We start from the raw sequence: 23,947 nt of genomic DNA, 5'->3' as shown, positions 1-23,947 counted from the left end.
TCTAGTTTGTTTCTGACAGAGATGGCCTTACTCTTGTACTTTGAAACACAATTTGAAGCTACCTTACGTTCAGTATCAAAACCCGCATATTTGCTGTGCCAAAATCTAAAACTCACAAGTTCCAGACTTTTAGTCCTGAATAAAACTACGTACTCACAAATTTTGAGAGTAAAAATGAGTTTCCGAACCTCGTTTCCGTCAGAACCAGCATTGTCCTCCAAGAAATAGATAAGCAATATAGTAGTGTTTTGCCATATCCCAAAATGTAAAATTTTGGAACAGTTTTGATTCTAGCCTAACGAAAAGTCTAAATACAGTACCAAATTTCCAACTTAAACACTTTAACCTAGATGTTGACAAGTCAATCGGTCAGGACAAGAGATTGATTATAATGAAACAACTATTGATGATAAATTTAAACTGGTACAATGTAAAATTAAATTTCCACATGGGCACAAGTATTGTTCAGAAGCTCCTGCAAACGTTTGAGAATTTAGGCAGGAAATTCGATGTTGTTGTCAAGCATCTGCCGAATGCGGTTCTCCAGCTCATCAGTAGCTTGCGGTTTGGTTTGATAAACCTCTTCCTCAGCTCAACTCAAGGGAAGAATCGCAAAGGCTAAGACCAGGACTTTGCATGAAGATCTTTTCAGGAAATCTAATCCTTTCTTCTTACCTAGATGTGAAGAGAGTATTTCCCACAGACTCTTTTGTAATTAGCTTGCCATGACAATTTCTGAAAATCCTTGGATGTACTGTAAGACGAGTCTGTGCATACTTCTCCACATCTCTGCATCTGTATCACTAGACAAAGATGTTCAAACTCTCAAGCCCGGCTCTCGAGAGACCGGGACTCGTCTCAATTGGGCTTGGGTTCAATAATTCTCACTTTTGTACTATACACGCGCTCCTTTATCATACCGCATAACCAGAAGACACAGGGTGTAAGATCTGGAGATTGGGAGGCCATGCAAAGGTCCACCGCGACCAATCCAACGATTTGGGAACATTTGATCAAGATAAGTGCAAATAACACGAGCAAAATGAGGCGGTGCACCATTATATTGAAAATAACCTTCTCGTCAAAGTTGTAGAGGCATTATCAATGGCAAACTCTTACAGCATTTGCAAGTAATCATCTGCAGTCACTGTTGGGGCTGTAAAGAAAAATGGGCCAATTACCCAGTAGCGGTCACGGCACAACACACATTTACTTTAGGGGATGCATGTTCATGCTCACGAATGATACGTGGCTTTTCAGTACTCCAGAAAATTGTGTTAACATGACAACTGGCATGAAAAGAAGCTTCATCACTAAAAATCATTTGACTAACAATGCCCGGCTGCGTCCGTGACATACTAGCTAAAATCTTACATCATTCTACTTGTACTTGTTTCTGCAGAGCAGTCAAAGCTTGAACGATTTGTAGGCGATATGGTCGCATGTCAACGTCCTCGGATAGAATTCGGTTCAGTATCCTCTATGGAATCAGTGTTTCCAAACTACAACCTCTCGTCGATTTTGTTGGACTCCGTAGTATGGCCTCCTGCACTGTAGCAATGTTTAATTCACTTCTGCCAATTCTAGGTCGCCCCGCATTTCCGCGTTGTCTGCTACTGATCCAGTTGCTACAAGCTTCTAGTAAATGCGATACATTGTTAAACGAGTTGGTGGCCGTCGATATGGAAATCATTCTGCAAACGTTCGACGCACTTCTGTTGCCGATTGCACAACTTCCATTAAGTTTACCACTCTTCTGTGCTCGAATGTATGCCAGTCATGAGTCAGCCTGTAATAGAAGACAAAATAAATTTCAGATTATTCACATAATTTTGACTCACCCTGTAAATTCTCTGTCAGTACTTCACATTATTGTATTTAGTATTGAAAAGTGATCGTTTCTATTGTAACGTCTTTGTCTCAGAATAATAGGTATAAAAAAAATCAATTGTTGTTATATATTTTAGGATAGAGTTCTGTTATTTGAAGATGGAGTTGAGTATTTCGGGATCTACAGAAGATAATTCATTTGTAAATGGGACTTTTATTCCTAACTCTATCATACGGCGACACTCTGCTCGAACTCCAACAAGATGCAAGATTACTCGACGACCGATGACGTCACCTAGTACTAAAGATGAAATAAATTGGGAAACATTACATAAGGTACGTGCAAGCCATACAGTATCATAGTGCAATAAGTTTTGAGATTAATTTGTTTCGATTGAACACTCATGTTTACTATGAAAGCTTTTGAGGAGTTTTAGAGACATAATTTAACCTTCACACAGCGTAGGACGCTACCCAGTGTTGCAATGCAATTAGAGAACTACAAACTTTTAGAATTCTAACCAGTGAGTGCCCCAGAAGAAAATTCCCTCCGGAACTTTGAAATTCTCCTCGGAGCAAATCCCCGATCGTGCTCACAACGCTTACCAGTATTTTTGCAGAACTACTTCAACCTCTGTGTCTTGAAATTCTTTCCCAGGGGAAATCGTCTGAAATCATCACACTGATTCTAACTATCGCCGCAGCTACTCACTTCGTGTATCTTCATCACTAACAAAAATAACAACTAACAAAAATATAGACTTTCCCCCAAACGATAAGTTGATTTGGGCGTCTATTATACGATAGCTGAAGTCAAAATTGGGTTAGCGTATTCTCAAACATTCTAGCAGAAACTACAAAGTAAATCACCAGGTAATTTGGTAGGAAATAGAAACAGGTTTAATTTGCGAATTCTCATCGCATACTTTCAAATATGCAAGTGCAAGAAAGACATAAAAAGATAGAGTAATTTCACTTTGATTTCGGCAATAAAAAAGCAACCACTGATGTGACAGCCCTTATGGGCCTGAGTCGCTCCAACGCAATCTATTAGTGACCGCCAACTAAGTCTTGTCTAACGGCGAACACGTGGTCAGTGAGCTGCGTCGTCCTGTCTTTAACAAACGGACCAGAAGCTTTTTTAGATTTAGTGGTCGTCACGTCTTTTATTCACGTGACTTCCCAATTTGCATCACGACTCTGGATGAACGCCAAAAATTCGGGAAGCACCGGCCGGAAATGGAACTCAGGACCAGTGATGCTAGTTTGAGGGAAATTTTCCGCGGCATAGGGAGATTTAGGAAAGAATTTTTTAAGGAGGGAAAAATGGAGATTTTTCGAATATGAGATAAAATGTAGGGAAATTTAGCTTTTTAATAAATGTTACTAAGTACTGAGGCAGTATAACGAAAGATGGGCCAGAATCCCACACACAAACCGAGAAACCTTTTATTTATTTATTTTTTTCCCACAAACCTTCCGCGGCCTGGCTTGAGGATGTCATTTTACAAGATAACATTGAAATAATAACAGAAGATCAAAAGCACGAATGTATGTTGTGGAGGTATGAACACAGTATAGTAATCTATAGATACGCAATATTGTTCTCTGTAAATAATGATATATTGTAGTGAACTAAAATTAGGGAAATTTTATCTTAAAAGGGAATTTTTGAGCATTCCTGAGGGAAACTTTAATTAGAGGACCTAGCATCACTGCTCAGGACAACGCGGACCTAAGTCCAAAGCTCTAACCACTAAAATACGGTGTTTTCCTTGATTTCTGCAATAGTGTCTAGAAATAAGGGTACAATGCCTGTAGCAATGATCAACTTATTTTTCTCTATTGTAACACTGCTATACAAGGCGTGAATATTTTAGCCAAAGCACATTCAACTTATCATGAATGCTCCCTAATTGTAAAATGGGTTTTGGATAAGCTGATAGCTCTCCCGCGAAGGTAATAACATATCCTAAAGTTGTAGCTGCTAATGGACATAAATAAAGTTATGACACAATAAGGATTTAAGAAAAGTGAACCGAGACCATGGTAAAATGTTAAGGTAAATTTAAATAACTTCAAATGTATTTAAGCAATCTATAAGAAATTTTAGTAACATTACCACAAAGGACATCTAAAAGCATTATAATTAATGCTGTAATACAGTGTTGCCAACTCAATTTTAAGATTTTTATTTTCAAATGACATGCGAATTGCACAATGACGAATAAAAATATATGTCTAATAAATAGCAGTGTTGCAAACTAAGTTATTTGACGAAATTGATTGCAGCTTTGATCCATAGATGGCAAAAATACACGAGATTTTTTTTTGTCAAAATTGGTTCCAAAAATAACCATCCTAACCTCAAGTGAGCCACCCATTTCCAAACCGCATCTTGTTCACCAAACAATTTTTTTTAGAAATAGAAAAAACGTTCTAGAGCTTCAAATTTTTACTAATATGTTTTTTTTTTTTTTTTGCAGAATTATTGATCAGGGGAAACTAAATGTTTGATAAAAATTTGAACAAAATCTATGCAATACTTTGAATTAAATATTAAAAAAGTAATTTGGACAAGAGTCGTTTTGGAAAGGTGCGCGAGGATATGATACATTCTGGAACTGTACTAAGCCATTTTGTCATGGACATAAGGACTTTCGGAGACAAAAATGATATAATGACGCAATATAATTATTTGTTTATTATAACGGAAACAGTTAAAAGTGATAGCTATTAAAGAAAGTATTGTTGTAATGTGTGAAATAGAACGACTTATGAATAAATAATGACTGGTTTGAAACATTGTTCAAAGCAGGAGATAATATTATTAGAAGCAAACGATAACTCCTCTTAAAACTTCATGAAACTAAACTTATATATATATATATATATATATATATATATATATATATATATATATATATATATATATATATATATATATATATATATATATATATATATATATATATATATATAAACTCGCGTGATCAAAGAGTGTTTGCATGGTAAAGAACAGTTTCTAAAGATGATTATGTGCGAAAACCATAAACTCGTTGTACTTATGCTGCATATTTCAAATCCACCCTTCTTCCTTCGGTATCATCATTTTTCTGCTTCTTCTTCCTCTCTACGGGTATCATCACATTTGATATCCATGTAGAATTTCGAAAGAATAGCCTGCCAATCCGTTCCAAAATGTAGTTGAAGCAATCGTCTGATACCACCTGATCTTACCCGGATCTGCTCCTACAACAGACCTCTTACTCATTAACGATTTTTCAGTGGAACATTTTACGTGCAAGGTCTGCGGTTCTTCATCCTTACAGAATTAGATCATACACAGTACAAACTGGATGTAATTTCAATCTCACCAAAAACGTTAAAAGAACAAAAAAAACGTTGGAAGGCATAGTGCAAACCTCCTATTTGGGCGGATGTGACCATGAAACTGATCGTTGGTCTTATTTAGACAGCAACAACAATCGAAAGGTTACGAACCTTTACGAATAAACATATTGTCCTTTAGAACCTACTATGTTATGAGAAAACAATGCATTTTTAACTTTTCTGAATTCAGCTGTGTCTTACGGCCAAGAGTCGCTTTGAAATTGTTTTTCTTTACAGTTTTATTTACAATACTTAAAGGACAAGAAACCGTTTGTTTCTGTAAATTTAAAGATGTTTTCTCCGCCATTTTGTTTTGTTGTACATGGATAATGTGCAATGTTTCCCACATTTGAACGTAATTTGCACCGCTTATCGTTTTTTTTAAACTATAAAACATATATCATTTGAAAGCTATGAATATCATTGATCCAATGGTGCCCATATCTCAAAATCGAATTTTCTTGGATAAGATGAAGTTTGGAAAAGGACGACTCAAGTATAAAAATATAAACACTAACTCAACAGTGTCGTCAGAATATACAATTATCTTTCAATAATTTTGTCAAGAATTTTCCGAACGGAGTAGTTTTCAAACTAATACAACATATTTCTCATATTAAGTTATTTCAAGCAAACAAACCATGGAATATCTCAGAAAATTAAGCAAAATGACCATAAAAGAAGCAGGCCAGAAAGAGTGATTGACATGAAATCAGTAAAATGAATTCAATTTAGCAGTTCTGGTGTGATCTTGTGAGTAGCATATCGAATTCCTACGCGATAGATCAGGGTTTAAATCTTACCTACCCCAATACCTTTTTTTTCTTTCTGTTTTTGATTTTCCATTGGGAAAAAACATTGCAGAAACAAAAATTCTCAATTAGAGCATATAATACCCAATTCAGATGATTTTTTTTTTTAATTATTAATGTGCCATCTAAAAGAAGCACAAGTGGAAGAACCTTGAAAATCACTTATGATCCTTTATCTCTCTCGTGGCAATGAAGATAGCAAACGCATTTTTGGCGCCCGAGGTTCTAAGTTCGAATTCCGGCGGGAGTTCATGTGGTTCGAATCACACGTAAACTCTAGGTCCATGTCCCATATAGCCTCACTGCTGAAAGGACGCTAAACTCAAAATCCATCCACTTGTGATACGTGGAACATAGTTTGAGAGACGCTGCTTTATTGCATATTTGGTGTGTTGTTATTTTATGCTGTTCGAACAAGTCAAACAAATAGTTTTAATTGTACAGAGTAATTAGAATGTATTGTCTAGTAGCATGTTACTCTTGTTCTATTAATAAATGTAAGTTTGTCTCGGATGTTGAAAACATGTAATTGGTATTAATAATTAGTTTTCTGGCCTTTCGGCATCTATGGGCATGTTAGGTCGTCACTAGGATTAGGATTAGGAATTAGATTTCTGGGATTTCGGCATCTATGGCCATGTTAGACCGTCACTAGGATTAGGATTAGGAATTAGATTTCTGGGCCTTTGGCATCTATGGCCATGTTAGGCTGTCATTAGGATTAGGATTAGGAATTAGATTTCTGGGATTTCGGCATCTATGGCCATGTTAGGCTGTCATTAGTATTGGGATTAGGAATTAGATTTCTGGGATTTCGGCATCTATGGCCATGTTAGGCTGTCATTAGTATTGGGATTAGGAATTAGATTTCTGGGATTTCGGCATCTATGGCCATGTTAGGCTGTCATTAGTATTGGGATTAGGTATTAGATTTCTGGGATTTCGGCATCTATGGCCATGTTAGGCTGTCATTAGTATTGGGATTAGGAATTAGATTTCTGGGATTTCGGCATCTATGGCCATGTTAGCTCAGCACGTATGAGGGATGATGTCCCTCGGCGATTACATTATCCGAAGAAAGGGAAGGAAGGAAGCGGCTTGGAACCTATAGGTTAGGTAGCTTCCCGGCTTTTGCCTGGTGTGAATGAGGAAAACCTAGGGAAAACCTCACTCAAGATGGCTGGTCTGAAAAAGCTTTTTACACTTTTTCGTCCAAGTGTTGAAAACATTTGAAACAGCAATTTGTAAGTTAAGAAGTATTACATATGTATGAAACTCTTGCAAGAAATAGGGGACGCGGTGGCTCAGTGGTAGAGCCTTCACCTCCGGTGATTGGGGTCCTTGGTTCGATTCCAGCTTGCACCGTGTGGACTTTGTGGTGGGCAAACACCATGCTCGTGGGTTTTCTCGGGGTTCTCCCGTTTCCTCCCACTTTTTTCATTTCATTAACTTCTAATCATCACCGTCTCCTTTAGCCTAACCGGCATAACCGTGGGACGTAAAACTGAAAGATTTCATTTCATTTTCTTACAAGAAATAGCAAAAGTGCCAAATAGCGGCGTACACAAGGACAAGTTTAAATTCCCCTAATTCTAAGATACTCTGGTAGATAGTAGAAAAGATCACGCGCTAAGAGTTACAGTTTTGCCCGGTAGATGACACTTGTTGGAGGCTTTTCCTGCCATCTATTGGCAAGATATTGTACTTCTACTACCTTTTGTTATTGTTTCATCAGTAGAAATTGAGGTATGGATGGCTACTGTTAAAGTCTCCATTACCCATGAAGACATTAACGTATTCACTTCATTAATGAGCTCGACTGTGGTAATCGGTCTAGCTATGTATTACAAAGAAACGAAATTCAAATATTCGTTTTATTCAAGAGATATCTTGTGGAGTAACGGACAGACGGACTCATATTACAATATTATACGTCCCATTTGCGTGATCTTAATAAGCATTCATCATATTAAGATATCTAGGAGAACAGCTGAAATGATATGATTTTGGAAGCTTGAACCTCCCCCCTTGAAGAAAGTCTGTGCACGCCACTGCTGTCCAGTACCTCTAAGCGAATACTGATATTACCTGTTATCTTCATTTATATGTTCTTCAATTGATGCGATTGGGCATAGTGGCTCGGTGGTAGAGCGCTTACCTCTGGTACGTGCGGTTTCTGGTTCGATACCCGGCCAAGTAAATTTGTGATGTACAGGGTGCTCCCGTTTCCTTCCACATTCTCATTCTAGTAATTCTTCCATCATCGTTCACTTGCCTTAATCATCCGTCTCCCTTGGCATAAAGAGTATAATTGTGAGACATTAAATTAAAGGATTTATTTGAATTTTGTTTATTTATTTACCTAGGTATTACCTTATTTATTAGTTTATTTATTAATTTCGAACTAGAATTCTCCGCTGCTGCCTTGGTTATCTGTCAACACGAGTGCTACTTTGGAGACCGAGCATGCTAGTGAAGAAAATCAAAACCAGAAAGGTAAGTAGTCGGTTTCATTAAACACTTTTCCTTTATCCTCTGGATACAAAATAACAATACAAGATAGTTCCAATTTGGACTTCACTAGGTGTGTTTTTGGTTTGTCTACATAATCTGGTACACCATGTCGACAGGAAAGTCCATTGTAAAAGTCCCGCTGTTATTTGATTCTTTTTCACACATTTTCTGTCGCCCTCCCCATACATATGGTGAGTTATTAGCAGCTAATATTTTTCCTGTCATCATTGTTCACACTACACTATTAAATTAGCCTTACTAGAGATTGTACTTGCGACCTCGCACTCAAGGGGTTCTTTGTTAGAAAATCTTCTATAACAACATTATTTACAGAAAATACTATAAAATACTTTCTCTAATTTGTAAAGTAGAAGCAGGTAATTCTTGACCGTGCGGTCGCGGACAGGATCTCTATAGAGCCCCGAAGCAGGCTTTGCAGAGTGGCGTAAGAAACCCCAAAGCTCCGAAGCAAGCAATGAGGGAGGGATAAAAGTCACAGAGCCCCGCAACAGGTTAAGGAACTGAGGTTGGGATCCCGACAGAGCTACGAAGCAGGCGAGGCCAGGAGGAAAGAAATAATCAAGAGTCCCGAAGCAGACTAGAGGCTTTGAGCGTAGGTTACTCCGGGTAATGCCCAAACAAGCAAGAGGAGTGACACCAGAAAATTGGTGCCGGTCCACTGGTTGCTGTCCAATATATAGGCGTCCTAAAGCGGCGGTGGCGCTACGTTGTACTGTCGTTATTTGATTTGTTGGTGGTGTTGGTGCTCTGTCGTCTGTTACTCGTAGTAATCCCACATGATGTGTAGTATTCCATGTGGTAATGCTTACAAACAAGAGCATATGACATTGTTTGTACACAGAAGCAGGTGGTACATTACAATATATATGTTTTATACAAGTAAGTCCCTCTTGCGAGCTCACTGACTGCAAATTTAAAAAAAAAACTTGGCGAAGAATTTATATATTCCTTACAATCCAAAATGTTAGTTTTTTTTCTTTTTGTGTTTTCCTTTCATCATATCTTTTATCATGTAATTACGTAAAATATAATTATAATTATTAGCAATTTATCACCCTTTTATATTAGCCTTTTATTAGTAATTAAATCTCTCTCTCTTTTTTTTCACTTAAAAATGCCCATCAGCCTCTATAACACATGCCTTTTTCAATTAAAAGTTCTGCAATTTGCATTTTACTACTTTCATCCTCGCTTTAGCGGAATATTTCAGATTGACTGTTTGATTTGGGTTTAACGTTCCTTTTCAGTACTGATGATATATGAGATGTAACTTACAGCTTAAAGTGTGGTCAGAACCACTACTCGGATTTCTATCCGAGGCAGTATTACTGGCAACTGTACCTGGAACCATGCATATGACCATTTCTGCTACATTGCAACACGGGATAACTAGAAAGTTTCCTTTCTTATCCTGTACTTCATTCACAGATCATTGACAAATACTGACAAAGAGAAATGTATCCAATGTGGATCCTTGTGGAACACTTTTATTCTAAATACCATACCTTTGAACGGGGGTCGTTGGCTTAGTTGTAGAACGCTTACCTCTGATGCTAAAGGCCCCTGGTTCGTTTCCTGGTCAAATGAGCTTCTTAGTGTTCTTCTATTTTATCTCATTTTCTTATTTCACCAATTCTTTCAAAACCATGCACTTTCATCATCATCATCATCATCATCATCATATTATTATTATTATTATTATTATTATTATTATTATTATTATTATTATTATTATTATTATTATTATTATTAGCGTATCTTTATTTCAGCTGTCGTTCCAGTTAAAAACGAAAACCTTGTCCAAGTGTTGAAATGTTCAGTACCGTTGAAAGTAAGTAAACTTCTCATTTCATTTGACGCAATTTTTTTCTCAAAATAAATTTAAGAATAACTCCAGAGAATCTTATAGTATAAGCTGAACTACTTAATCTTACGGATTTCTTTACACGGACAAACTGTTTCTCAAAATTTTTTGAAATACCAGTATTTATAGACCTGCGGGGCAACAGAAGCAAGGAAGATATACTATAGATATACCACATTGACTTGACACTTAGTCTTCGTTCCAAGCGCTGCTATCGGCTGAAGGAATTCCACTCCCTTTCGCTAAGGCTCTCTTGCTTAGCAACAGCTGAACCCTTGTTGGCTCAACGCGTGGGTATGTCTAGGGTGTGAGCTTTAGTTCGCATTTTTGCCACGACTCAAGACATTTTGGCAGCACTGTAGTGCCATTCTTGTTTTTATGCAAATGCACAATGTTTTCTACAGGAGAAACTGTATTAGGGGTCTGATAAGTTCTTAGCCCGAGCAGGAAGGAAATGGTCAATAGCAATGAAACTTAGAAGGTATTTCACATATTTCTGGCGAAGGTCAATGCACTTCTTAGAATGAAGCTCTGAAGATTGGTCTGAAGAAAATTGTTCTGTGGCCATTATCACCTCTACGTCAACTGAAAAGCTCTCCAGTTTAGACTTTAAAAAAATTTTAAAATACGGTAGTTCATAGTCACTGGGAGCTAAATATGGTGAGGAGGAGGGTGCATGGTCAATATATTGAAACTCTCACACGATATCGTTTCTGATCTGAATTCAAACATTTGGCCACTCATTTGGATAATAGCTTCTGCATGCCCAAATATTGTCGAATAGTGACTCCAATACGTTCCCTGGATATGTGTATTGACATTTTTACTACCAACGTTTTAGTACCGTTTTCATACCGGACAGAAATTCGTTTTCTCATCGTATACTATTTAGCACGGAAAATACTTTCTGCAGTTTGAAAATACATCTCCAATTAAGCCTTCCAACTGATCAGGATTTATAAGGAAATTCCGTTCAAACTCTATGTCCACAGGATTATACAGAAGACAACTATTGCAGACTTTCTCCCAGAAAATACATAAACCGTCATGGTTAGCTAGTGTTGTATATAATTTTCAGTATTTAATAATAACAATGATAATGTTGTATATTATAAGTCGACTATAGTAGTCGCAAGGAGTCGTGAAGCTTGACCTAGATTTACCAATTTCACCACCCAATAGAACGCAAGGGTGCGTCCTGGACGTCAAGCCCAGCCATGAAATTTGGCCAGTCTTGTTTCTCGTGCTATACAGAAAACACCTCCTGAGGGTGCAGTGTTGTCGGACTGCCGTTAAATTTCTTTTGTTGTTATTATTATTGTTGTTATTTTTGCTATTATTTTACATTTTTCGTATTATTATTGTTACCAGTTAATTCGAATAATTGTTAGCGTTCGTTTCATAGTTCTTTTTAAGTGCTGTTACTTTCGTTTGTTTGTCATGTCCACTAAGTTTGGCGACGTTGTTGGTGTACTTTCATTGTTTCACTTTATCTCAAGCGTGCGTTCGGAAGGCAGCTCCACGAATCGTACCGAATTCTTCCGATTTATGACACGTGAGAGAAAGCAGTTCTGTGATTGTCGCGGCCACTAGTTGTACCTTTTAATCAAGGATCTTATAAAATAGAGGATCTGCCCATATGTATCTTCATCCTATTAAATCAATGAAGCCAAAAACAATCAAACATCGGCACGTCTGATTGGCTACTCTCGTTTCCGTTATCGTCTCATTGGCTACTTTCGTTTCCGCCATGATTGTTGGCTCAAAACATTGCGATCCTATTGGGCGGAGTGGGCAGAGTAGGGGTGGGGAAACTGTGACGTATGGCTTCAAGATTTTGTTTTAAGGGCAGATCCTCTATTTTATAAGATCCTTGCTTTTAATACAGTCCGTATACAGATTCAAGGACTTCTGTAGAAATATCACTTGAACTTAAGACGAAAATTATCCCACAAACATTTTAAAGAACGTATCAATATAAACATCCCCCAGCGATACTTTTGTTTCTTTACAGAGGGGGGATTTCCCTTCATTCCTGCAGTAATTCGAATACTGAAAAAATGAAATGAAATCTTTAAGTTTTACGTCCCACAGTTATGCCGGTTAGGCTAAAGGAGACGGTGATAATGAGAAATGAATGAAATGATGGAATGAACAAAGTGAGAGGAAACGGGAGAAGCCCGAGAAAACCCACGAGTACAGTGTTTGTCCACCACAAACTCCACACAGCGCAAGCTGGGATTGAACCAGGACCAAACACCAAAGGTGAACGCTCTATCACTCAGCCATAGCGCCCCATATTCGAATACTGAGTTGGGTATTTGAATGCTAGTCTATAGTTACATTTACAAGGAATGTTTTTACTAGACCTACCGTATATTCTGCATGCAATTACCATACGAGCTGTGAGTAATCTTAATTTATGTATTCTCTCTATAACGGATACTTATCATTTACGGACAAATAATCATGTTACATCCGTTACTATCCGTTATTCAGAGGTTTCACTAAAGTTGTTACTGCTCTTCATAACTCGTTATTGCATAAAGAAATGGTTTTGGCTTGTCACAATGGCCAGCCTTAAAGAAAAAAAAAACTGCCTCTCCTACAAACTTTTAAAACGAAAACGAAATCTTTCAGTTGAACGTCCCATGTTTATGCCTTGTAGGCTAGAGGGACGATAAAAGCAAGTGAATGATGGTGCGAGAGTGAATGCCGTGAGAAAACCCACGGACATGATGTTGTCCACCACAAAATTACTTGGTTGGGGATCGAACCAGGGACCTCACACATCAGAGATAAACGCTCTACCACTGAGCCGTTTCTTTTTTTTAAATCAACCGATTATTCCTCAGTTCCTTGAGCACTGTAGTTTCCTCGTACAGGATTTTCAAAAGTAGACAGGGACGCGAACACAAACATGTCCAGAACAGTTAAAATTCCAAAGGCTCTCCCACCGGAAATCGAACTAGGGACCACTTACGCCGAAGACGCACGCGCTAGCCCCTAGGTCAGCGGGGAGGGCTAAGGTATCGTGTCTCCTAATCAACTTTTAACTATATTCATGCAACTATTATGAAAGTCTAATACTTCGACTTCAAACAAACATTTCCATTGCCCAAAAAATTCACTCCTATAGACAAGAAGAACATTAGCCTTTTCAAAGAAATGGGTAGATGCCAGGGGCGGATCCAGGACGGACTTCTGGGGGGCGTTGGGATGTAATACTGCTACTTAGAGCTACTTTTGAGAGCTCCAAACTCTGGGAAGGGTTTTATTCATATATTAAATAAGAAAGTTTCCTCTTTTGATGGGGGGAGGGTGATCGCCACCCCTGTATCCGCCCCTGGTAGACACTTAAAAAAAATGTGCTTCGTCATATCTATATTTATTTACAGACCGATATTATTCGAGTTCCAAACTGTGCTATTCATTAGCATGAGAAATCCTACAGAATCATCATGTTTGTGTGTCTTTTGACAGGTAATAGAGCGAAAACGGTAGGAGATGGCGAGAAACTGTTTTCTTCTTTTATATATATAGTTTCAATTCCAAGAATAGGTTCCATGTCTTCCAATAACTCTTTTTCCAAACCAAAACTATTAATTAACAAATTAACTATTTTCGGTTTCAACGTTTATTACCATAGAGCAAAAATGGTCAGGCATAGCAAGAAACATTTTTTAAAAAGCAGATTCAGCGTCCCAAAAATTCATTCCATAGTCGTACTTATATCTCTATAAAAGCTGTAAGTAGCAGAAGTTCGTTACCATTTCTAGTTTTAAAATTAATTTTCGTGAAGTAAAAGAGGGTAAGAGAAATAGCTAGAAAGGCTTTCTGATATGGATTCAGCTTCCCTAGAGGAAGTTTTATTCCCACCTTAATATCTCTATTCATACCGGAAGTGGAGAAAAATCTACGATTTCCGGTTTCATCTCCGATTACTACAGTGAAAAATGGTAAAAGTAGATGGAATTAGCACCGCAAAAAATGGGCTCTATTTTGGACTTAATTCCTCTACTGTAACCAAAAATAGTAGGAATTTACCAGTACTTCCGCTTTCAATAGTGAGTAATCACCTTGATAAGTAGTGAGAAACTGTTTTTAACATGAAAATGAATGAAATGAAATCTTTGAGTTTTACGTCCCACGCTTATGCCGGTTAGGCTAAAGGAGACAGTGATGATGAGTGATGAATGAAATGGTGGAATGAAGAAAGTGGGAGGAAACGGGAGAAACCCGAGAAAACCCACGCACACGGTGTTTGTTCACCATAAAGTTCACTTGGCGGGGGCTGGGATCGAACCCGGGACCCCAAGCTCCAGAGGTGAACGCTCTACCACTGAGCCACTGTTTTTAACATGAATTCAGGGTCCAAAGAACAGGTTCCATCTCTTGACCTTATTCTTCCTTTGCAACCGGATGTTACAGAGCTACTACTTCCGGTTCTTGTATTGAATTTACATAGTTTGAAAGTATACCGTAGTTTCATATTGTGAAACAAAATTCACTTATTTAAAAACCATAATGAATGAAACTTTATTTCTCTTCAGGTTTCCAATGCAACATCTGCCACCTCAAATTCATATCAGAAATTAAGAAGAAAACCTTCTCGCATACGAAGTTCGAACTCAGAACACAAAAGCACCTCTGAGCCAACTAAAAGAGATTATGAAATATCAAAGCCCTTGACAAATGCACAGACCACTGTAAGCAAAGTTTGGTATCAAACTGGCGGTAGTCAAGTGGAAGGAAACTGGTTTCCAGTAGCTTCTGTTGAATCCGTTTATTCTCTTACAGTGGATTCAACATTATCAGGAAAAAAAGGATGGTTACTTTGTGACAAAAGCAGAACCGTTTCATACATAAAAAAATCAGTGACAGATGATAAGTTGCTTAAAAGCCACACACAGACTACAGTAAACAAAAACCAGGATCGAATTTGGGTAAATCAGGTGGAAGGAAACCGAATGTTGGTGGCTCCTGATGAATCCGATTATACTACACTCACTGAGGATTCAGCATTGTTAGAGAAAGAGGGATTGACAACCTGTGACAATCAGGGAACCGTTTTAGGAACAAAAGAATCAGTAACAGATGATAAGTTCCTTATTAGCGACAATAAACATAATACATCTATAGATTATGAAGAAGAACGGTTGGAAAAAGGTAGTGATCTAAAATTTTTGTCCTTATTACTTGACGAAGAAATAGACATAAGTGATGAAGAAGGGATTTGGCACGAATCTAATGAGGAAATAGAAAAGAATAAACATTACAAAGACAAAAGTGTAAAATCTCGAAATGAAGCAAAAAGTAGGAAATCCAAACAGAGTGACGCAATTAAAATGGTAACCAAAGACAAAAATAAGAGAATACGGAAGTTGAATCTGGAAACACAGGAGTCTCTGCCAAAGACAAAAGACGCCCAATTGGTTTCGGCAAAGCACAAAAATAAAGGAAAAGTAAATTCTACCAAAATATCTGCTGGACGGAACACGGAAGATCCATTAAATCAAGTAGAAGATGTAACTTCACATTCAGCAAAGGCTGATGAACCCATGACAAACACAAACAAACTTTTAGCAGCTTCTCTGTTTACTCTTCCAGGAAATGTGAAGACATTTACGGCGTAAGTACAGAAATTACGAGCATTATATTTTAAATCCTTGTTACTTCCTGTTTTTCCTATTACCACTTTCTTTCAGTACCACAGTAAAATTTGATTTGTTGTTAGCCATATTTATGTGTTTGTTATTTTACAATGTCAGCAAACGTGAGGTCATGTTCTTGTCCTCTATTTCAGGATTTCAAGTTCGACTCCCGACAACTACTATAGTATTCTAATTAATGTTTATCTAATTTCTCACTCAACTCCATCATAAAAAAATATCAAGATGAATAACGAAACCTAAGAATATATTTTTCATTGATAAACAAGAATATGTTTACATCTTTCTCATGGCTATGCATGCTTTCTGGGTGCGAGACTCAAATCCCGTTCAATGGGAATTCATATGCCTTGGATCCTACATTAAGTAACAGGAGTCTTATAGAACGGTTATGTCCGCCCGTCTGTTGACAGATATAAGAGTCTTATATGCTGAACGAGTATGTCCATCCGTCTGTTGACAGATATAAGAGTCTTATGTGCAGAACGAGTATATCCGTCTGTCTGTCGACAAACATGAGTCTTATATGTAGAACGGGTATGTCCGTCCGTCTGTTGACAGATGTAAAAGTCTTATGTGCAGAACGGCTATGTCCATCCGCCTGTTGACAGATATAAGAGCCTTATATGCAAAACGGCTATGTCCATCTGTTTGCTGACAGATATAAGAGTGTTATGTGCAGAACGGCTATGTCCATCCGTCTGTTGACAGGTATAAGAGTTTTATGTGCAGAACGGCTATGTCCATCCGTCTGTTGACAGATATAAGAGTCCTATGTGCAGAACGGCTATGTCCATCCGTCTGTTGACAGATATAAGAGTCTCATGTGCAGAACGGGTATATCCGTCTGTCTGTCGATAGACATGAGTCTTATATGCAGAACGGGTATGTCCATCCGTCTGTTGACAGGTATAAGTATCATATGTAGAACGCCTATGCCAGTCCGTCTGTTGACAGATATAAGAGTCTTATGTGCAGAACGGGTATGTCTGTCTGGCTGTCGACAGACATGAGTTTTATATGCAGAACGGGTATGTCCGTCCATCTGATGGCGGATATCAGGCCAAAAACGTTAGGGAATAACGATAAATAGTTTTCTGATTTGGACTCAGCATCTCAAGAATAGATACCTCCATCTCTATACTTAGCTTTCTATTCTAACTAGGAAATCTTCCCTTTCCAATCTGAATGTTAATTCAATAAGGTAGAAATGGTAGAAGATAGAGTTTTTTTTTTTTTTTTAATGCAGATTGTGCATCTGAAGAATAGACCATTCTCCATCCTTACCCCACTATTGTAATTTGACCGGACACCTGTATTTTACGGGATTGTCCCCTCCTTTTTTAAAAAAAAAAAAAAGTCATTCGGTGTCCCCAGAAAAAATCAACGGAACATAGAGTGTCCCTTTTCAAAGAAAGAAGCGCCCCGTTTTCGATGGAATCTTTTTTTTTTTTTTTTTTTTTTTTTTTTTTTTTTTTTTTTTAAGAATTTTCGGCGTTTTGAGAAAAGTGAGGCACTTGTTTTCAAAATGTACTATAGAATATCAACTTTGATTTTTTTTTTCAGGAAATACAGTATGCGGCAAAACAAACAGTACTGAAATCACATCGTTGACATTATTTATTTTTTGTATGAAACATAAGAAAGGTTAGCAAACGGATGTCAACTAAATGTTTCTCAACACATATTCTAAATTTACAAGGAATCATTCCCGTACATCATGTGTTCAAAATGTTGAACATTATGTCGTACATATTCTTCATAGCGGTCCTGTAGATCGATGAACATGTTAGTGAACATGGTTTGCTGGAATGACAAAGCAAATGAGCGAGTCTTTTCTCTTAACTCCGGTATAGTGGTAGGAAGTTATCTGTTTGGAAAATTGCTTCCTTTAGCATACCCCGTATGTAGGCATCTGGAGTCATGAGATAACGGGAGTGGGAAGGATGTGGAAAATCCGTTCCACAGGAAATCAAATGATGTCCAAATTCTTGTGAGCAGAAGGGTAAGTGACTCACTTTCAGTGTGGGCAATAGCTTCGTCTTCTTGCATCCATTGTTGTTATAACGACAGATTTTTCGTGCGGCAAAAGCCGCACAAATCATGCAAGACAGGGTCAACAATCAACTGTCGATTGAAGTGGGGATCAAAGTATACATGGCTTCAGTGCTTAAAGTGACAACAGATGAGGTGACGGTATGGAACAAATATGACCACTTAAAGCAGTAATTTTGAGAGAACTCTAAAGAGCATCTCTACTCCTGACATTTTTACACCATTTTTGACGTGAAAATCCATAGAAAGAAAGAGAGAGAGAGAGAGAGAGAGAGAGAGAGAGAGAGAGAGAGAGTGAGGACTAATATTTAAATGTTTTACTCCCAACTATAATCGGCCTAACAGAAAAAATATTTATAAAATGATTTTGCTTTCCTAAGATTTTGCTTGAGCATATCGGCGATCTAAATGTAGAACACGGATGGTACGTTTACTTAAACATTGCATTTACAGTAACAGTGATCCAATCCGGCCTTTATGTGGATTAAAACAAGAAAACACATATATGCCCATACGCTTTTTCGTCTCGTTTTCAAGGCGTGGTAGGTACTCTCGTCTCCTCTAGTATCTGGTATTTAATAATTCTTTCCAATCTCATTTCCATCTTCAAAAGCTTCTTCTGGTCTCGTCTCGTCTCGTGGTCAACACTAATTTTCTTATAATTGTAAACACGGAAGTCCAGATAACGTGAAAAGAATAATTTTGAATTAAAAAAAAAGTCCTCTCAATGCCAGGGGCGGATCCAGGTTAAACATTTTAGGCGAGTAGTACGGTAGTTAGATTTTTTTAAGGGTGTGTGTGGAATTGCTCGCACAAATGCTGAAGAAAAATCAGGAGCACGAATTCTGATATTGAATGGAATGATAGGGAACTGTTATTTACTTTCGAAACAGTAGCAACAATATCTTTTATAATACAAACATATATTTGTTGACTCAAAGTTAACGTCGTACTTACAGTATTTCTATGTGTACTTTTTCTTTTTTTACACACAAATTACAATGTAAATAAGTTATTTTTACCGGTACGCCATACCGGCCGATTTTCTAACTTTCGGATGCATAACCGGCTCATACCGGCTCACTTTAAGCACTGCATGGCTTTTCATCACTGAACCATATGTTCCTGATGAAATCTTCATCTTCATATGCCATAGCTAACACTCCAGTGCAATACAGTAGACGTCCACGCTAATCTCCTGCAGTGAGACGCTGCCCCACACCGTATGAGCGGAAATATTGCTCGACAGTAAGTACCTTCTCCTCTGTTGTGAGCAACATTATCTTCGCACCAACTGCACACTAGAGACCTGCATGGGCCGGGCTCGACCCGAGGCCCGAAACCCGGCCCGGCCCACGAGCCGGACTTGTTATTTCTTTGGGCCGGGCCGGGCTTGGGCGGGCCGACACTAATTTCTCTTCAGGTCGGGCCGGGCTGGGGCCGATTAATTGCAATTCTTTAATAATTATTTACTTTCGTTAAACGATATTTAGAATAAAGGGAAACGTTGAAGAAGTGTGCCCGTGAAAAATGTTGCAATATGAAACTTTTAAAATTTATAGGGCTCGGGCCGGGCTTGGTCCAAGAATTTTAAAAAACTTATCGGGCCGGGCCGGGCTCGGGCCGAAAATCTCCAAAACTTTTCAGGCCCGGCATTCGGGCTGGAAAAATTCGGCCCGTGCAGGTCTCTACTGCACACTACGCTAGTCCACACCCCACTGAGCACACATGTGGCACTCACAGCTCATACCACATTGCATCTGAGCGCCACTCGTACGCGAATTTCAGTACTGTTTGTTTTGCCACATACTGTAGAAGAAGCAAATATGATCATTAAATTTTGCTGTAGAATGGTGATCCAATTTTATTTAGGTAGAATATTTTTTAATGGGAGTACCCCGAGAAAACTCACGGACACAAGGTTGTTGATCAGAAACTTACGTGGCCGGAGATCGAACCAGCGACACCATGCACCAGAAGTAAGCGCTCTACCACTGAGCTACCGTGCCTCGCTCAACTTTCTTTTTATAGCTAGGTAATGATATAGACAGGCCTGTAGCTAAGGAGTGGCCCGGAGCTGGGCTGCCTGCAACTACCTTCAGCCTCTCTTGAAACTTTCAATTCTTTGTTGGTATGTATAATACATACACACCTATAACATTAGTGTAAATAACATTTCTTCCCTCTTTATGAGTCTTGTATACTTTCTGTCTGGAGATTAAAATTATATTGACTATTTGTGTAGTTTTTAGCAACCAGATAGGCCTAGTAATTTTCTTTTAATAGGCGATTTGAATCAATCAGACATAACCGGAGTTGATCTTGATTTTGTTAGTTCTACAAACACTTGCCGGGAATTATTTAACTCTATTATCCTATACAGTTTAAAATCACTTAATAATATTAAAAATGAACTTGGCAGAACATTACGTCTACTTCTTGCAAATATCAATGATATTGAAAAAATGAAATGAAATCTTTAAGTTTTATGTCCCACGGTTAGGCCGGTTAGGCTAAAGGAGACGATGATTATGAGAAATGAATGAAATGGTGGAATGAAAAAAGTGGGAGGAACCGGGAGAACCCCGAGAAAACCCACGCACACGGTGTTTGTCCACCACAAAGTTCACGTGGCGGGAGCAGGGTTTGAACCCTAAACCCCAAGCATCAGAGGTGAACGCTTTACCACTGAGCCACCGCGGCCCCCTCAATGATTTTGAAGTAAGGCATGAATCCTGATCATTGGTGACTGAAAAGGTTTATCACTCTCTTATTTATTGATTTTCGCTACAAGAAGAGAATTTGTATTAGAAATGCACATATTAAATCAGATTATAACTTAGATAAAGCTAATTACGAACAGTTATATAGGGAAATGAAGTCCACAAATTGAGAAACTGTTCTCAGTTGGCAGTTCTAGAGTTGACGAAATTGTTGATGCTTTCCATAAAATAATGAATGATATTTTTGACAAGTGTCATACCACGTATGAAAGTTAATCAGAAATGTCCTCTTTGGTTCACGCCCAAAATAATTAAATTAATAAAGAGCAAAGACCATCTTTAAAGAAAATGGAGACAAATAATTGATGACTTACCTATCATATATAAGATATATTCAAGTTAACCCTATGTCTTAGTGTGTTGTAATCCTGGTTGTAGAGCTACCACTAGTAGGACTAGTAGCTACAAAATACGTCACCGTTTAAATTTAATTATTTGTATGTATTTGAATAAACCCATTTTTTCCTTAATTTTGAAATATCAAATCATGAATTTCTAAAACGTTGCAAGTAACCACAGTAAAGAACCGAAGTAATATGCCCTACTACTGTGGGGAAGAGAGCAACGTATAATATTTTGCGCGGCTAGTAGGAGCATCACTGGTGCACAGAAATTTTGATCCTACTCTTACAGGCTGACTTCAAGGCATAGACTTTCATTTTCCCTCAAATCAGCCTGGCTAGAGTTAAGAACCAGTTTTACTTCCAGAGAAAATGTTCCGGGGGCCAGGGCCGTGCCGTGGAAGGGGGGGCGAGCGGGGCGACGGCCCCGGACGCCGAAGTAAGGGAGGCGAAAAATTCGGGAGAAAAAGGGGAAAAAAACATAGGAAAAATTGCTTGGAATATAGGTATGGGGGCGCCGTCGTATATTCTCGCCCCGGGCGCTGATTTTCCACGGCACGGCCCTGCCGGGGGCCACACTTAGTATTCAGATGGGCACATATTATTTCCACACGGTACTATTCTATTTCAGGGTGGCTCCCTGGAGGAGATCAAAATAATATGTCTATAATACAGGGTGGCCCAAAAGTAGGTATACACCCCTGCATTGATGAAGTATAACATTCTAGCTTATAGGTTTATTTGCTTCGGCTGTTCCGAGCTTAAGATGTAAGTTTAAAAAAAAAAAAAAAACATTAAGAACAAATAATAAACTAAGTCTACCTGATGGACAACAATAAGAAATGCTATAAAAAGCAATGAGTTGATCAGTACGGGAATGTATACTTACTTTTGGGCCACCCTGTATTATAGACATATTATTTTGATCTCCTCCAGGGAGGCACTCTCAGGACTCCGGCAGGCAGTGCCGCCCCGAAAACATGTCTGGAAGAAACACTGGTAAGAATTACAGAATATATTCTGTGGAGTTCTAAATAAGAGGAAGCCCTAAAAATTAGTTGTTTCTTCCTTCCTTATTTTTTATTTATTTTTTTAAAGAAAGGAATCAGAACCTGTATTATAATATGTCGTACTATATACCCTCGACCTTGACAATCACCAAGGTCGAATGTATGTAACTAGTTTTTCTCTTCTTGTCTTAATCTTGTATAGCAATAGAGTAACAACGTTTAACAAAGAACGAAACTTAATGGAAGGAGAAGGGGATTACAAGTTCTGACGTCAATAACCGAAACACTTCAATTTATTTTAATTGATACCAATGAGATAATCACTGGTACTCATTTCAATTTATGTATGCAGTGGCGAAGCGTGACTAACAAAATACTACAGGGACATTACTAAGAAATACATATTACTACTATATTTTAGATATGAATTTTGCGAATTAAATGAAATTGCTAGTTTTACGTCTCTCGTTCATATCTTTTAAGCTAAAGAAGATGAATAATTAATGAAAGTGAATGCTACTTACGAAATAATTGCTGGAATGAGAATATTGAAAAAAACACGAGATTCTTGAAAAATAGAGATATGACGGTGTGTAGGCCTACCACAAACTCACATGACTGGGAATCGAACCAGATAAATAGACCCTATATTATAAGTAGGGGAGAGTGGGGTAAAACCGGGAAGTCGGGTGCAAACCGGGTACAACTTTCTAGCCTCTGTATGAGCTGCGATCGTGCGGACAATGAACGAACTACGTTCCACGTTGAGGAAGGAGCTGGCCATTACCAGAACGCAATAGACTCGCTGCTTTTGTTGCTGTGAAGAAAATTCAGTTTGAGTGGTTTTTGCTTACGATTTTTGAAGAAACCTAGACGGGTTATACTGCGTTCATGTTTCTGCCAGAGTAAAGGTACGTAGCTGTCTTTGTACAACATTTAATTACCTTCATTATCATTCTAAGTACCGGTAATTGTTTGTAGCGTTTTGTATAGTCAAATGACGCCATGTGTGATGAAAGCTGTACGTGCGGGGCAAAACCGGGTACTACCCCGCACGAACAGGTAACCGGGATTAGGATTTAGATTTGTGGGAATTCGGTATCTATAGCTATGTTAGCCCATCACGTGTGTGGGATGACGTCCTCGTCCGAGGAAGAGAAAAGAAGATATAATTAAAGAAAGAATGAAGCAGCCATAGATCATCATGTTAGGTACTATCCCGACATTTGCATGGCATGAATGAGGAAAACCCAGGAAAAAACTCACTCAGGGTGGCTGGTCTGAAACGCCTTTTCGACCGAATGTCCACACTGGGAATCGAACTCGGGACCGCTCGCACCAAAGGCGAAAGCGTTTGCGATAACGGTACGAAAGCCCACAGCAAATGTAATGAATAGTAACAGATTTGTCACACACACATAATATTGTAAATTTTTAGAAAGTTACACGTAAGTAAGGCTCTTAAACGTCCTGGAGTTACATCATTTGTCCCCTAGAAATTGTTCAAAACACTAAATGTCACGGGTTTTCTCCAAAACATAAGTTAATATCATCCGTGCGATATAAAGTCTTTTATTAGCCATCAATACTCAACGTATAGGGAGCTCATTCGTGGCTAAGCGGTTAGTGTACGCCCCTTTGGCGTGAGAGAC

The 23,947-nt window shown here is 38.3% G+C and overlaps 1 protein-coding gene across 1 annotated transcript in view; it reads left to right on the top strand.

Moving 5' to 3' along the window:
• The window catches only part of LOC145674959 (uncharacterized), a 176,371-nt gene that overhangs the window by 127,903 nt on the left and 24,521 nt on the right, over positions 1 to 23,947 (top strand). Inside the window, exons 2-5 of the mRNA XM_081745264.1 lie at positions 1,968 to 2,166; positions 8,444 to 8,531; positions 10,340 to 10,401; positions 14,988 to 16,066. Coding sequence (XP_081601390.1) covers positions 1,990 to 2,166; positions 8,444 to 8,531; positions 10,340 to 10,401; positions 14,988 to 16,066 — 1,406 coding nt within the window. The 5' untranslated portion in view covers positions 1,968 to 1,989. The remainder of the gene's footprint in view (positions 1 to 1,967; positions 2,167 to 8,443; positions 8,532 to 10,339; positions 10,402 to 14,987; positions 16,067 to 23,947) is intronic.

Source organism: Thermobia domestica, chromosome 18 (assembly GCF_964235325.1).
Source record: "Thermobia domestica chromosome 18, izTheDome1.hap1.1, whole genome shotgun sequence".
Lineage (NCBI taxonomy): Eukaryota > Metazoa > Arthropoda > Insecta > Zygentoma > Lepismatidae > Thermobia > Thermobia domestica.
The sequence above is the reverse complement of the archived record's forward strand: the minus strand, read 5'-3'. Positions and strand labels throughout refer to the sequence as shown.